Source organism: Geotrypetes seraphini, chromosome 14, assembly GCF_902459505.1.
Source record: "Geotrypetes seraphini chromosome 14, aGeoSer1.1, whole genome shotgun sequence".
Lineage (NCBI taxonomy): Eukaryota > Metazoa > Chordata > Amphibia > Gymnophiona > Dermophiidae > Geotrypetes > Geotrypetes seraphini.
The window spans coordinates 7,467,448-7,483,806 of record NC_047097.1 but is presented as its reverse complement, the minus strand read 5'-3'; the positions used below and the strand labels follow the sequence as shown (position 1 = coordinate 7,483,806).

General features: G+C 41.3%; 1 protein-coding gene across 5 annotated transcripts in view; it reads left to right on the top strand.

The window, feature by feature from the left end:
- The window catches only part of MYO9A (myosin IXA), a 517,771-nt gene that overhangs the window by 284,882 nt on the left and 216,530 nt on the right, over nucleotides 1-16,359 (top strand). For 4 of the 5 annotated variants that reach the window (XM_033919771.1, XM_033919768.1, XM_033919769.1 and 1 more), the window contains one exon: nucleotides 2,489-2,608. The exons of the other annotated variant lie outside the window; for it this stretch is intronic. In XM_033919771.1, the coding sequence (XP_033775662.1) occupies nucleotides 2,489-2,608 (120 nt within the window). The remainder of the gene's footprint in view (nucleotides 1-2,488; nucleotides 2,609-16,359) is intronic. 5 annotated transcript variants of the gene reach the window in all.

The following is a 16,359-nucleotide window of genomic DNA, read 5'->3' as shown; positions in this document are numbered from 1 at the left end:
TTCATTACTAAACATACGTAGTTGGTACATTTTCCAATTGAATTACAATTGCTTCATTAAGATCCAATGATAAGTTGAATATTCCAGCAATGTCCTTTTGGTTAGTTTTGATAACATGATTTCTTGTCAACATTATTTCATTAGTAATTTTCCCTAGCAACAATAATGACTTAGTTATCACATGCTGCTTAATTTTGCTCCTGTCAGCAAAAAGAGGGGGTGTTCTATTTCAGTGCATTGCACATCTTGTAACAACGTTCATTTAGGGCACACTGACCTGATCCTTGTTCCCAGTTCCCTGTTCTAAGACTTAGGCACTTCTTACATTCTATTACTAGAACAAACATCTAGTGATCTGGATTGGCTACCATGAGAACGGGCTATTGGGCTTGATGGACCATTGGTCTGACCCAGTAAGGCTATTCTTATGTTCTTAACACACGCCAGTAATGCTAATTTAGGAATATTATTTTACTGTAACTCTGAAACATCTCTATATCCTTTAGCTTCATTTTTTATTATCTATATGTTGGTGTCTTCAGTTTTCCCAGGCAAGGGGTCTCTCACACATATTGGGTTATTGGCCTCCCTTATATCCTGCTTAATATTATTATTGCCGTCAGTACGAGTATTACCCATTTTGAGTACTGCTTTTGGTTGCTGTATCTAGTTATGAAATATGAGGGATCTTCAAAATATTTCCGCACTTAAAGAAAAAAACTATTAAATCTCTCAAAAGCAAATTGCATCACTTTTCCACATAATCATCCTATATTGTGATACATTTTTACCAACGCCCTACTAACACGCCCTCTTACCACTTCTCCCGCCCCAACCATTTCCCTCAAACCTATGAAAGTGCGGAAACTTTTTGAAGAGCCCATTTATCTTTACTTTTGGAGCTTTTGAGTTTTGGACACAATTTTTTCTTTATTTGGGTTTAATAGTTATAATAGTGCCAGTGTAAAATACTGCTGTTATAATATTTGTTGTTAGTTATTGTCATTGTGCTCATTGTTCTTTCACTTTTTTTATAAATGTGAAACATCCAGCACCATTCAACCAGTGAGATTGTGGTATTGTGAGAAAGATTATAATTTTGCTTTTCAAAATATAGATTGTACAATCATTCTATTCAAGCCAAACATGATCTCAATAGTTCTTTACTGCATTGATTCCTTTATATTCATTGCTTTCATCCTTAAAGCTTTTCTATGTTTTTAGTTGCTTAGAAAACATTATGCTTTTTCATTCAAAATGTTTTTCTTTCTTGTCTAAATAAAATTTGTCCTGGAAGTTGATAACTCTGTCCTGAGCCTTACAACTTTATTTACCCAGGATACTGTAATTACCCTGATTTACCATACATTTAATACCTATTGTTTTCTGAAAGAGGAATCTTTTTAAATCAAACATGAACTAGGACCACTTAGGGAAACAATAAGCAGAAAAATTCACATGGTTAAATTTTATATTACTATTCTATAACCCAATCATTGTAGCAACAGACATCCCACAAAACTTAACTCCCTTAACAACCCTTTCTGTATGCATGCACACTAACCCTAGCCAGTAGATGTCATTATTGAGCAGAAACAATTTTCTCCTTCTCGCAGGAACTGGGTTCCCTGCCTCCAAAGTACTACAAGTCCTTGCAATTCCTGAGATCAGGAGCCTGATATGGGAATAGAAACTGGCTGTCCCATATAACAGCAGGCAGCCCCTGGGTTTGGTTGTTGGGGGCTTTTTACTCTTAAAATTTAGAACTGTAGGAATTTTAAACTAGTTTTATTTTGCAGGCTATTATAAAGGTATTTGATGGCACAGGATAAACTGGTTTTGTTTTTAAGGATACTTAGAAATAAGTGTATTAATTTAAGTTAAAATTTTAAAAATAAGGAATAAATACAGAATTTTGTTAAATAGAAGCTTGTCAAGAATACTGCTACTCCATTTATAATAAAGGAAACCTGAGATAGAGAAGATAAACCATGTAATATGATTACCAGCAAGGAAAAAGAAGGTGGAAAGATAAAATTCTCTGATTAGTTAAGAAATAGCACTAACCCCCTTCCCCCCTTTTTACAAAACCGTTAGGCTTTTTTATTGCCAGCCCAGCAGTAAAAGCTCCGACACATAGAATTCCTCTGAGCATCGAAGCTTTTATCACTGGGGCTGATGATAAAAAAAAACCTAACGCAGTTTTGTAAAAAAAAAATAAATAAATAAAAAAATGGGGGGGAGGATAAGTAAATTGAAAGAATCTTTGAACACAGTGGTTTACACAGGTTGCATTCAAAACCATTTTCCTTCATGAGCACTGTTACTTTATGAACTGGACAGTCACAGTCCATTTAAAGGAAAAACATTTTCTCCAGTAAAAGTGGGTCACTTGGCAGCAATGTTTTCTTCTCTGCAATTTCTGCTTATATAATCTGTCTCTTTCTCTTGTCTTCTCTCCCTTTGTTCTTTTTATTTTGCTTTCAAGGGCATGATGATGCAGTGCCATGTGCGATTTTGAAAAGTGTCGATAGTTTTAGCTTTCTCCATCACCCAGTCCATCAAAGGAGCTTAGAGATTCTGCAGAGATGCAAGGAGGAGAAGTACAGTAAGGCACTATATCCCACAATCCTCTTTGACATGGCACTCACACAACCAGGAAATGGAAACCAAGTGCATTTTGAGAAAAGCAGGAAAGTTCTATGCTGTTTGGCCTGTTGAAAGTTTGAAATAGCAAATAATTTTGGGCTTTTGCAGCCAGAGGTTCTATAGTATCTTTGGCTAGCGCCGTTGTAGATCTAATCCATTAACTCTGAAAAACATTCATTTTAAAAAGGTGTACCTTGTAATCCTGAAAATTGAGATGTTGCTTCAGCCTTTTTTCTCATTAGCAGCAACAATGAATGAAATACTGAAAAGGTACAAGGTCACTTTCCCAATCTGGAACATGACCTTAAAAATTCATAATAGTGCCAGGTTTTGTTCTTAGGGTTACTATGTTCATCTTCAAGTATGGGTCACCCTTGTAAATGCCTTTATTGTGGTTACTTAGGTGGAAAGTGTATATTTTTGGAAGCAAACTTATGGAAGTACAAAAATATTGGGTCATGTAAAGATTACTTGAAAAATTACCAGCATTTTTCTGTGGAACATTCCAAACATCTGTTTATTATTATGCTGCCCACTTTTATAAATGGACCACTGAAATGTTGAAAAGGTAATTACCATATTTTCATGCATATAACGCGTGTGTTATACACGATTTTTACAAACCGTGCATAACCTTGCACGTTATACGCGTGAGCGCGTTTTACAATGTTTTTTTTACATAGTTCCCCCCCCACAACGTCAAATTCACCCCGCAAGACCGCTCGCACCATCCCCCCCCGACGTCCGATTCAGCCCCCCCCCCTCCCCCCGCAGGACCGATCGCACCCCCACCCCGAAGGTCCGATCGCACCTCCACAGCCTCCCCCCCCCCCATCATGGAGAAGCTCCTACCGTTCTCCTGCTGCTTCCTCTGCCGTCGGTCCCGGCCCTTCTGTGAGCCCTGCTCTGAAATGCTTCCTCTTCCGGCGGTCCCGGCCCTTCTGTGAGCCCTGCGTCTGCGCTGCTTCCTCTTCCGGCAGTCCTGCCCTTTCTCTGATGTCAGAGAAAGGGTGGGACTTCCGGAAGAGGAAGCAGCGCAGACGCAGGGCTCACAGAAGGGCCGGGACCGCCGGAAGAGGAAGCAGCAGGAGAATGGTAGGAGCTTCTCCATGATGGGGGGTTGGGGGGGAGGCTGTGGGGGTGCGAGCGGTTCTTCGGGGTGAATCGGACGTCGTGGGGGGGCATCAGGCTTTCAGGGTGGGGACAGGACTTCAAGGGGGAGAGGAGAGTCGGGGCGGGCCAGAGGAGAGTCGGGGAGGGCGAAAGGAGAGTCGGGGTGGCCAGAGGAGAGTCGGGGCGGGCGAAAGGAGAGTCGGGTAGCGACGGGAGAGTCGGGGTGGCATGCGCGGTATACGGGTGTGCGCGGTATATAAAAATTTCTTTACATAAATTACAGTTTTCCGCGCGCTATACCCGTGTGCGCTTTTTACACGGGTGCGCGGTATATGAGTGAAAATACGGTAATCTAAGTATTTGCCTTATATTCTTTTTGTGCTCTAAAGTTTAAACAATATCCCCCAAATTCTGTAGAGTCTGCTTAAAGTTAGGCACCTACTTCAGTATGCCTAGCCAATGTAAGCATCTAACTTGATTAATAGACTTAATCAGCGTCAATAATTTGGCAATTAACTCATAATTGATGTTAATTGGACTTAATTGAAAGTTAGGTGCACAACTTGGTAGGCGCATAGCACAAATTAGTATGCACCTAGTCCAAAGCACCTACTTAAAAGTGGGCATGATTAGGAAGTGGATCGTGGGCATGTTTTCTTATTATGCACCTGTTTTTGATTTAGGTGTCATTGTGTTTACAACTTAGGTACTCACATTTAGGACAAGAAAACCCTGATATAAATAGGGTACACCTAAAAGTACATATAGTGACACCTAATGCTGCTTAGGTGGCACTAAGCATGATTCTGTACAGTGTGCCTAACTTTTATAGAATCACGCTTAGCGTTGCACTAGTTGGCGCCAATTTCTTAGACAATATATATAGAATCGGGCCCTCTGTGGATTGATGTGAGTAGCACTTTTCTTCCAGATGCTGCAGTTTACCATACTGTGCTGTAGGAAGAATTTCAGAAACTAAATAGTGGTTGAATATTTAGTCTTTCACTTTTAATCTGTTATCGAATTTCTTAAACCATCATACTGGCAGGCATGTCTTCTCTACTCCATTCCCTCTGTGAAATGAGCATGTAATAAAACTAGTGGCATTCTTGTTTATGATGGTTTATTGGAAATATTGCATGGTGAGTGTTGCATCTAACTAGTTGAATTTACTGAATGACTGTTTAGTGGATGTCTTTCTCTCTTAATGTTATAGCAACATATATATAACTGATCTTGATAACCCTATGGAAAATGACTGATGCTTTCTCCGTTGTTGTGATTCAAATGGGTTATTTAACCTATGAGCACTATTGTTTGGTTAAACATTATGGTGAAATGGGAACAATGCACTTGGGCTCCATTTCCAGCATCTCACTCCTTTGTGTGTTACCTAATCAACTAGATGTGCATGAGATGCAGGCTTTCTACCTACAGTACTAATTTCTGTGACTGGGCTCCGAGGATGGGAGGAGAAAGGAGCACAGTAGCATGGAATATAACATCATCTGACACCACAACTGAATGCATGGACATACCATAATCATATCTGTGATTTGCCACAATTCATGGGGAACAGTTATCATGTTGGTGATTTACTACAAAATTAAAAACTGGGATGTTCTAACAAACTTCCTAACATTCACTTCATCAAATTCTATACTCAGAATATCATTATATTTAATATTTAATTTAATCACCTTTATTTTCTAAAAATAATTTTTATCCTTACATTTTATTTTAAAAATGGTTATATTACTACAGTTACAAAGTGCAAATATAAAGTGCAAAGTGCAATCGTGCAAAAACAAAAACAGAACTAAGCTAGGGCTGTAATCAATTCATATAGTTCTCATAGTTCATCAATTGGTTTGCATAACTCGACAAGATATAAAATCCATAAGTTCACTCCAAGAGAACTTTGTGCATTTATCTCTATCCTTTGACCAATCGAAATCTTCTTGTATTACCACAGCCCGATAGCTTAGATAAAACAATATTATATTCCCTTCATAGAGCAAGTTCTATATTCCACTCTCATTAGCCACCTTTAGCCTTTTTGCACTTTGTAATTGTAGAAATATAACCATTTTAGAAATAAAAAGTAAGGATAGATAAAAAATGTTTTTAGAAAATAAATGTGATTAAATAAAAGGTGATTTACTACAGACGTGAGAGCAATACATAGAAATGTTGTAGCCACATGGATTTGGACAGTATTAATACATTATCCGAGGACAAGCAGGCTGCATATTTTGTACAGACAGTGCAACAGTGTACTGTCACTTAAAAAATCTTGAGACTACCTATAGTGAGCATGCGCGAGTGCCTTTCTAAATCTAATAATCCATTTCTATACCGCATAACCAAAAAGTTCAATGTGGTTTACAAAAATTTAAGAACAATACAAAAGAATCAGAATTAATTAATTACCAAACAGTTGCTTTCTAAAATGATAATAAGACTCAGAACTTAGTAACAGGGGTTTCAGTTCCCTATCCCAGAGAGCCGCCTGGTAAGACAATAAACGGTGGTGGTATCTTCAAGCAAACAATCTTCTAAACAATTAGAATAATTTTGCTTGAAGATAGTACGAAATGTATTTAAATTTGCTGTAGAATTTTTAGACTATTTAATAATAAAACGGGCAGAAATAAGCTGTTTAAAATAAGGGGATACAGGAGTATGGCCGATGATTGGAGCAAAGGAGCAGAGCAACTACGCTGATAGATCCAGTCAGTGACTACGACTGCGTAGGCTCCAGTACTGAGGCCTCCTCCTGTATAAATTATACTTTGAAGAGGTAGTATTGTGCACTCTTTCATATAAGTGGGAAGTGTTTGATTTATGTCATTTTGTGTAATTATTTCCCACTAGGGAACTTTAGTTTAGTGGGTTTATTTTATAGCCTCTTCACCTCTTTTATAGCCTTTTTACCCACTTTGCCCTCTCCTATCCACACTAGCGCTGTGGTGTAAACAAAATAAACAAACAAAAAAGATTTTTCCTCTCTCTCTTAAATCCTAACTCACGTTCGTGGTCTAACACCACGAAATAGAAAATAAAATTATTTTTTCTACCTTTTATTGTCTGATCATTATTCAGATCTTATCGGTCCCGGGCTCCGGTTGAGTTCTGATAACGTGCTTGCCAGGGCCTCCTACATTCTTCTTTCTCCGTGCTAACCATCCATCTTCTATCTCTGTCCTCCCCTCCCCTTCCATTTCCCTTTCCTCCCCTGGAGGTCTGGTATCTTTCCTTTTTTTCGTCTCCATCCACCTTTTCTGAATTGCCCTTTCATCCTTCATCTCTCTCTCATTCCCCACCACCCCAGGGTCCACCGTGTCTCCCTTTCTCTTCCCAACTACCCTCCTATCCAGTATCTCTATCCCCCCTCCACACTATCCCTTGTGTCCAACTTCTCTCCCTTTCTGTTCCTTCCCTCCCTAAATCCCATTGTCCACCATCTCTCTCCCTCTCCTGTTTTTAGAACCTTATTTCTTCTATCCTTCCCCCCATCTCCCCTCTCCATGATCTCCCCCAAGTCCATCTTCCCCCCTCCACCAAGTTCATTTCTCCCATCTATCTTCTCCCCATCTCTCCTCCAGTCCTTCAACTCCCCATCTCCTCTCTCCCTCCATCTACCATTTTTTATTTTTTATGGCACTCCTAAGCCACCACCACCACCAAACCCCCGCACCTTTTCCAAAGAGAGTTCGGCAGCAAGGATGCATCTGGGAAGAGGTCTGCCAGTGGCGGTAGTGATCCACTCCTGCCACTATTCCTTGCGTCTTCTCTCCACTGTGGCCCGCCTTCAGTGAAAACTTCCTGTTTCCGCTTGGACGGCTGAATGGAAAGAAGACGCCCAGAGTAGCAGCAGAGTAGTGAATTGCATTCGCTACCGCCGCTTTTGCCTGGCTGGAGAGGAGAGAGCCTTGCTGCCGCCGATCTGCACCAGAGATCAGTTCAGGATTTCCCTCTGCCACCAGAGTCCTTGCTTCGATGTAACTTCCGGTTTTGCAGATCGGGGCAGCAAGGCTCTCTCTTTCCTGGCAGCAAGGCTCTCTCTCCGCTCCTCCTGGCCAGGCAAAAGCGGTGGTAGCAAGGGGGCCAACGAATCGGTATGTCCGATTTTCTTCAATAAACCGATTCGAATCGATTCACCCAAAGTGAATCAGAGAATCGATTCGAATCGTGAATCGGGCAGCACTACTCAGCACCAACAATTGAACCAATAATTTAAAAGATGCCACATCAAAGTAGGATCTGATGCTATGCAACTTCCACAGCGTATAGAAGATCTTCTGAACCAATGCTGGCTTGTGGGACTATCAGTTATTAGTTTTCCCTGGAGTGGAGAAGCTGTTCTTGGAGTTTCTCTAAGTATTCATATTTTGTAAGTGTAGTATATGCGTATTTTTCATTCGTATACTTTGGGCTCCTTTTACTAAGGTGTGCTAGCATTTTTAGCGTGCGCTGAAGATTAGCGCACGCTAACCTCCACGCTATGTGGAAAATACTAATGCCAGCTCTATGGAGGCGTTAGTGTGTAGCATGTACAGCAATGTAGAGCGCGCTAAGCGTGTGCTAAAACCACTAGCACAGCTTAGTAAAATGAGTCCTTTGTGCCTTCCCGTCATTTTTGTCATATTTTTCTGTTCTGTCTCGTTACATATCAAAATTTTCAATTTTTGATTACTTTTATTGTTTTGGGCCTGAGGGCTTTTCAGCCTGTTCTCAGGTCAGGAGCGTCAACTTGTTTTCGGTTTACTACCTACTCAATCTCCCTGGACCATTGAGTTCTTTGACATCAAACAGTGCACTCGATGCCACAGGACCGTTTCAAGCAAGGGTCCACATAATTGGTATATCCAGTGTCTAGGTCCTTAACATTGGGATACTTCGTGCACGCTCTGTTCTAAGTTGCAGAAGAGGTCCCTTAAGGCCAGAAAATTGCAGTTAGAAATATTTTTCAAGGCCAACTTCAACTGTATCAACTATCTTTTGGAGACTCTGATGCTGATCATCAACATCAGTCAACACAGCCATCAGCACTGGTGCCAATGATGACCATACCTGCAACAGAAAACTTTTTTTAAAAATTCTGAAAAACATAAACATCTCTCCCCCTGTGAACAGGCATCTATACCATCCCAGACATCATCACCATCACCATACTCCAAGTGTCAGCACACTGATGCAAGATCATTGTCCTTACAAATGGTGCCTCCTCTGAAGTGTGCCTCAACATTGAGATCCACAAAGCTTCGGCACCAGATACAGACTGCACTTGCTGTACCCTTGCCAATATTTGTACTGGCACCATCTCTAAGAATCAGCTGAGAGCTGTTACAGATGGAACTAACTGGGTTGCTTCAGTCACACTTGATGCAAAAATCTGCTTCATGGCACTCAGCCTAGTCTGATCATCGCCTTTGAACTCAATTGGGCTATCTATTTCGGACACCACGATGTTGAGCATCTAAGTCAAGCGTTTATCTAGAGAGCACAGCTCATCCTCTAGATGCTATTCTCGATGTTCCTCTCTACGCCCATCTTGATTCTCTCAATGTTCTCCTTGATGCTTACCTTAATGTTCTACATCTACAAGGGCTGACATCGAGGAGTATGACTCAGACCTGTCACCATGCTCTTCTAGCGACTATCCTGATTTGTCTGCATATGAGTCCTATGGGATTCCTTCTGATCCATCTCCTCTAGAAAGTCTTTTTACACAATTTATCAGTCAGAGCCTCAAGCAAAGCTCATAGATGCTCTTGCCTAACTGTATAAAGGTACCTCTGCACAATTTTAATAGAGGGGCCTTATTTAAAAACTGGGAAGCTCTACTTTGTCCCAGTAGCTCCATGAAAATTGGATACTCTCTACAGAATCCAGTCGTGCCCAGACTTTGACAAACCACAGTTACAACAGCAGTCCTTAGTTGTGGAATCTGCCTTAAAGAGAGCTAATAGTTCCAGAACTTATGCAAGTACTCCACCAGGAAGAGAAGTCAGAACACTAGACAAATTTTGGCGCAGTGTGTTCCAATGCTCCATGCTGGCTAATAGAATATTAAACTACAATTTCTACATGACATTTTATATGAAATCACTCATCCAAAAAAGTTTTCTTTTGATTGCTATATACTATTAGAACATCTGAATGATTACCAACACCTAACCAATGATCTCCTAGAGACTAGAAAATACATGCTGTGATCCACCTTTGATGATTTTGATATAGTTTCTTAAACCTTAAATCTCTATTGCCATGAGTAGACAAGCTTGATTGCAAATTTAAGATCTAGATGTCAATGTTCAAGATCGACTCTCCAACATACCCTGTATTGGAAATGATCTTTTTGAAGACCACATAGAAGAGGCAATGCAAAGATCAAAAGTATGCATGACCACCTTGTCTTCTAAGTCAACCCAATCTCAAGCACCAAGGAGATATTCTACTACCTCCAGATGTTCCACTTATTATGCCTAATGGAAGTATAGCCAGCTTTCCACATCCTTTTGCTCTGCAAATCAGAGGCTACCCAGATAGCAGAAGCAGCAGAAAGCCCAGTCACAGTCTCAACCCAAACAGTCTTTTTGACTTCATAAGAGACAGCATTGTCAGAATTTCTTGACCTTTACCTCAGACTCTCCCCATAGGAGGTTGACTTGCCCACTATTCTTATCGGTGGTCCCTGATAACATCAGATCAATGGGTCCTACAAGCGGTGATAAGAGCTATGCCCTTTGTTTTCAGAAAACACCTCCAAACCATCCTCCAAGAGAGTCCTCTTTCAACTTCCACCAGAAGATCCTCCTTTGTCAAGAGCTCTCGTCCTTCCTTCAGCTCAATGCTATAGAACAAATACCTCTGCAGTAGAGGGGACAAGGGTTCTACTCAAAGTATTTCCTCATGCTGAAAAAGTCCGAAGGTCTCTATCCAATTCTGGACCTCTACACTCTCAACAAATACTTGGTGAAGAAGAAATTTTGTATGGTCTCTCTGGGAACCATGTTTGTTACCACTGTTAGAGAAGAAGACTGGCTCCGCTCTCTAGATCTCAAAGAAGTCTACACACACATTCTCATCCTCCCAGCCCAGAAAAAATATCTTTGCTTTTGAATGGGAGCGCATCAATTTCAGTACAAAGTACTCCCATTTGGACTAGTATCAGCACCCAGAGTATTCATGAAATGCTCACACAGTATTAACATGAAGTACTCACACAGTATTAACATGTTCCCTTACCTAGACAACTGGTTGATCAAGGCCCCAACATCTCAAAAGGCTCAAATGGCCATGAATTCAACAGTTCGTCTACTGGAACTCCTAGGATTGGCAGTTAATTATGAGAAATCACATCTAGAACCCACTCAGACTCTAGAGTTCATTGGAGTTATCTTAGACATGGCCAAACTTGTGCCTTTCTGCCTCAACAAAAACTCCATACTTCAAATATGTCAGAAAGTCTCTCTCACCGTTGCATAACAGCACATCATATGCTATGCCTTCTTGGCTATATGGCCTCTACAATACATGTAACTCCATTTGCCTGTTTATATCTCAGAAAACCTCAGTTGCACTTTTGATCCTTCAGTGTCCTGTGTTTTTCCCTTTTCTCTTCCCCCCCCTTGGTGAGCAACATTTTTGCCCTCTTCCCACCATGTCTGCTCTGCCTGAATGTACTCCCCCTTCCCCCCCTACAGTTCAGTGGGTTGCCACATATGGGCCCAGGCCCCATCAATAACAGCACATCTGATGTAGCTGGCGGGAATCTCCAGTCCCTGCCAGCTAAAAACTCCCAACATCTCTCCCATGGCGACCAGTGCTTTGCGCTCCTTTCCATCCTCTCCCACCAGCGGTGACCGCCCACCATCACCACATACCTTTTGAACTTCTAAACCTTTGCTAGAATTTGACAGATATGCTTCTCACGCTGGCCCCACACCCCTTCCTTCTGATGCAATTTCCTGGTAGACACAGTTCATCAGAAGGAAGGAATGTGGGGCTGGCCCAAGCAGTGTATCTGTCATGCTGTTGGCTACCAGTAAAGATTTAGAAGTTTAATAGGTACGCAGCGGTGGCAGGCGGTCACTATGTAATGGGTTGGAAAGGGAAGGGACGTGAAGTGCTGGTCACTGCAGCACTTACTCTAACTCGACTATAAGCCGAGACCCCAATTTTTGAACCCTTTTTTGGGTTCAAAAATCTTGGCTTATAATCAAGTATTGTATTTTCGAAATACATACTATATCCAAAATGGGAGTAACATATATTTTATATTCCCAGGTTGATTTTAATAGTCTCTTAGTCCAGCTAATTCTTCATCATTCATTTCCAAAAACAATATTAAAAATAAATCATATACTCAATATATCTTGTGTAAAATTGTATAGTGCTCAGAAAATGGCTACTAGGTGCTCATTTCTCAACAAATAATGAAGGAGCACCCATTTTCAATTACTTCTCTTATCCAAAACATACTTTTTCAAATCTTGGTTCCATATAAATAACAAGAGAGGATTAAGTCCACTTATCTGTTTCAACTATTCACTTATTCTTCTCTTTTCTTCAGTAGAAGAGCCACTGCGATGTCTTTCTAAGGCGCTCCTTTCTCTCCAAAAATGTGTTCATCAAACTTCCACCTCTGTGTCACCATAGAAAACAAATCTGACTGGGGTCCTGGTTTCACCGTATTCCAAAAACTGAAACAAAACAAAATTATTCACAAAAACAGTTCCTTATAGGAGGCTCTTGAACAAACTTGAAGGGCTGAAGTTAGGACCCAAAGTAGTGAACTAGATTAGAAACTGGTTGTTGGACAGCTGCCAGAGGGTGATGGTTAATGGAAGTTGCTCCGAGGAAGGAAAGGTGAGTAGTGGAGTCCCTCAGAGTTTGGTGCTGGGGACGATCCTGTTCAATATGTTTGTGAGTGACATTACTGAAGGGATAGAAGGTAAGGTTTACCTTTTTGCAGATGATACCAAGATTTGTAACAGAGTAGACACTGTGGAGGGAGTGGAAAACATGAAAAAGGATCTGAAAAGTTAGAGGGATGGTCTAATATCTGGCAACTAAAATTCAATGCAAAGAAATGCAGAACAATGCATTTGGGGAGGTGCTGGGAGGTGAGAGGCTGATATGCATGGAGGGGGAAAGGGACCTTGGGGTGATAGTGTCCCAAGAACTAAAGGCGAAAAAACAGTGCGGCAAGGCTGTGGCTGCTGCCAGAAGGATGCTGGGCTGTATAAAGAGAGGCGTAACTAGTAGAAGAACGAAGGTGTTGATAGCCGGTACAGGTCGTTGGTGAGGCCCCATTTGGAGTATTGTGTTCAGTTTTTGAGACCATATCTGGCGAAGGACATAAGAAGACTTGAAGCTGTCCAGAGGAGGGTGACGAAAATGATAGGAGGTTTGCGCCAAAAGAAGTGTGAGGAGAGACTGGAAGCCTTGAATATGTATACTCTAGACTAGAGGAAAGGAGGGACAGGGGAGATATGATTCAGATGTTTAAGTACTTGAAAGGTATTAACGTAGAACAAAATCTTTTCAAGAGAAAGAAAAATGGTAAAACCAGAGGGCATAATTTGAGGCTGAGGGGTGGGAGACTCAAGAGCAATGTAAGGAAATTCTTCTTTACGGAGAGGGTGGTGGATGCCTGGAATGTGCTCCTGAGAGAGGTGGTGGAGATGAAAACGGTGACAGAGTTCAAAAAAGCATGGAATGAATAGAGAGGATCTAGAATCAGAAAATAATAGTAGATATTGAAGAACTAAGGCCAGTACTGGACAGTCTTGCACGGTCTGTGTTTGTGTATGGCCGTTTGGTTGAGGATGGGCTGGGGAGGGCTTCAATGGCTAGGAGGATGTAGATGGGCTGGAGTGAGCTTTGACGGAGATTTCACTAATTGGGACCTAAGCACTGTACTGGGCAGAACTTTGGATTCTTGCCCAGAAATAGCTAAGAAGAAAAAAAAAAAAAAAATTTAAATTGAATCAAGTTGGGCAGATGGATGGACCATTCAGGTCTTTATCTGCCGTTATCTGCCGTCATCTACTATGTTATATTTTCATGCAAAACTTATCAAAATCTTTTTCATGGCTTACTGGAGGGAATTCTCGCCTTCTTCGTTTCAACAACTGATGAAAAACGCCAACATGGTCACTTCCTTATTAGTTCTTTCAAACATGCCACATGATCTTTTCCCTAGACATTCATTGGTTCCCAGTCTGGAGGTGCCGATATAAAATGTTGAAAAATTATTACATATTCCAGCAGATCTTATAAATTAGTCCATTCCACATATTTGTTGAGTCCTTTTGGCTTGTTTGTATTCCACTGAAATATGAATAGTTGTTCGCAACACAACAATTTTATACCAATATCTCCTCCTCTGGGGTTCTGCTTATAAAGGGCTAGGAATTTGGCAGATTACCTGGTGCATTCTATGTTATAGGAGCCCAAAGATATAGATAGGAAAAAAAAAAAAAAAAGTAGGGGGCATTTTAAATGCTAATCCTGCTTTTTATTGTACATATTGTTGAGAGATACAAGAAGTTCAGATCCCCGGAATAGATCAAGCATATTGAGAGAAACACAAATTGTACTTCAAGCAGGTTATATATTTTATTAAATGCCCTTGTCATTTATATTATATTAGTAGCACAAAAAGAAGTGTCAAGGCGAGAATAGGGGAACATTTAAGTAACATCCGACTGCAAAAACGGGAAGCGCCCCTAGTGGAGCATTGGCTATTTGTTCAACATTCTTTGAAAGAGCTTCAGTTCACAGTGCTTGTAGAACTCCGGAACCCCAGAGGAAGGGATATTGGTATAAAATTGTTGTGTGGCGCGCAATGATTCATATTCTGGTGGAATACAATCATGCCAAAAGGACTCAACAGAGAAGTGGAAGGACTAATTTATAGGATTTGCTGGAATATGTAATAGTTTTTCAGCATTTAATATCACCGCCTCCAGACGGAGAACCAATGAATGTCAAGAGAAGAGATCATGTGGTATGTCTGAAAGAGCTAATAACGAAGTGATCATGTTGGCATCTTTTGTCGGTTGTTGAAACGAGAGAGGCAAGAATTCCCTCCAGTAAGCCATGAAAAAGATTTTGATAAGTTTTACATGAAAATATGTTAAGAGATTAACTGTTTTTGTGAATAATTTTGCCTTGTTTTAGTTTTTCCCATGATGAAGCCCAATATGGCAAAACCAGGATCCCAGTTGAGTTATTTTTTTGTATGGTGGCACAGAGGGGGAAATATGATGAACACATTTTTGGAGAGAAGGGAGTGCCTTAGAAAGTGATACTTCTATTGAAGAAAAGAAAAGTGGAAGTGAATAGTTGAAACAGATAAGTGCACTAAATCCTCTCTTGTTATGTATCTGGAACCAAGATTTGAAAAAGTGTGTTCTAAATAAGTGTGATTATTGAAAATGGGTGCTCCTTCATTATTTGTTGAAAAATGAGCATGCATAAATACATAGTAGCCATTTTCTGAGCACTATACAATTTTACACAAGATATACAGTAGAATCCCGGTTAACGGCACTCTCAAAGTCATGCATTCCTGACCTGACAACCACCCCCTCCCTCCGTCCAGCCCCCGAAGCAGCAGTCAGGCAGCTGGTCCTAACATCCCCCCCTCTTTTCCTCCAGCCCCAAAGCAGCAGGCAGGCAGCTGGTCCTGACATCCCTCCTCCTTTCCTCCGTCCCTCCAGTCCCGAAGCAGCAGGCAGGTGGTCCTCACAACCCCACACCTTCCCTCCCTCGTTTCTCAAAGAAGCAGAGCTGGTCCTGATAACCCCCCCTCCTTCACCTGAGCAGTAGTGGCAGCTGGTGAGCAGAAGAAGCACCAAATACAGGCAGCTTCTGGCAAGTCCCAGCAGGGTCTTTCCTCTGCTGCATCAGAAGAGACAGAGTAGAGGAAAGACCCAGCCGTAAACAGGCTGACTGGAAGCTGCCTGTTTATGGCACTACTTATGCTCACCAGCTGCTGCTACTGCTCAGGTAAGTGAGGGAGGAAGGGTTGTCAGTACCAGTTCTGCTGCTTTGGGGAACAGAGGGAGAGAGGGAGGTTTCCAGAACCAGTTGCCTGCTGCTTCAGGACCAGAGAGAGGGAGGAGTGTTATCAGGACCGGCTGACATGAATGCTGGACCCATAAGGGCGGGGGAGGGACATGGATACTGGTCCTACAGGGTGAAGGGGAGGGGAGATGGATGGATGCTGGTCCCATAAAGGGGGGGTGGGAGAGAAAGTGACCCAGAAAGAAGGGAAGAACAGATGCCAGTCCTACAAGTGGGTGGGTGGGTTGGTGGGTGGGATAGAGTGAGGTGGCAAGGGAGACAAAACTATTTTACAATAACTCAAGCAACCAGAAAAACAGTTATCCAGCATCCACCAATTCCCATGGGTGCCAGATAACTGAGTGTCTGTATTTGTATATTGAGTATATGATTTATTTTTATTTTTTAATACTGTTTTTGGAAATTAATGATGAAGAATTAGAAATAAAATATTGCTCTGGCACTAAGACTTTATATACAGTATACACCACAGATAATCACAACCAATTTTTT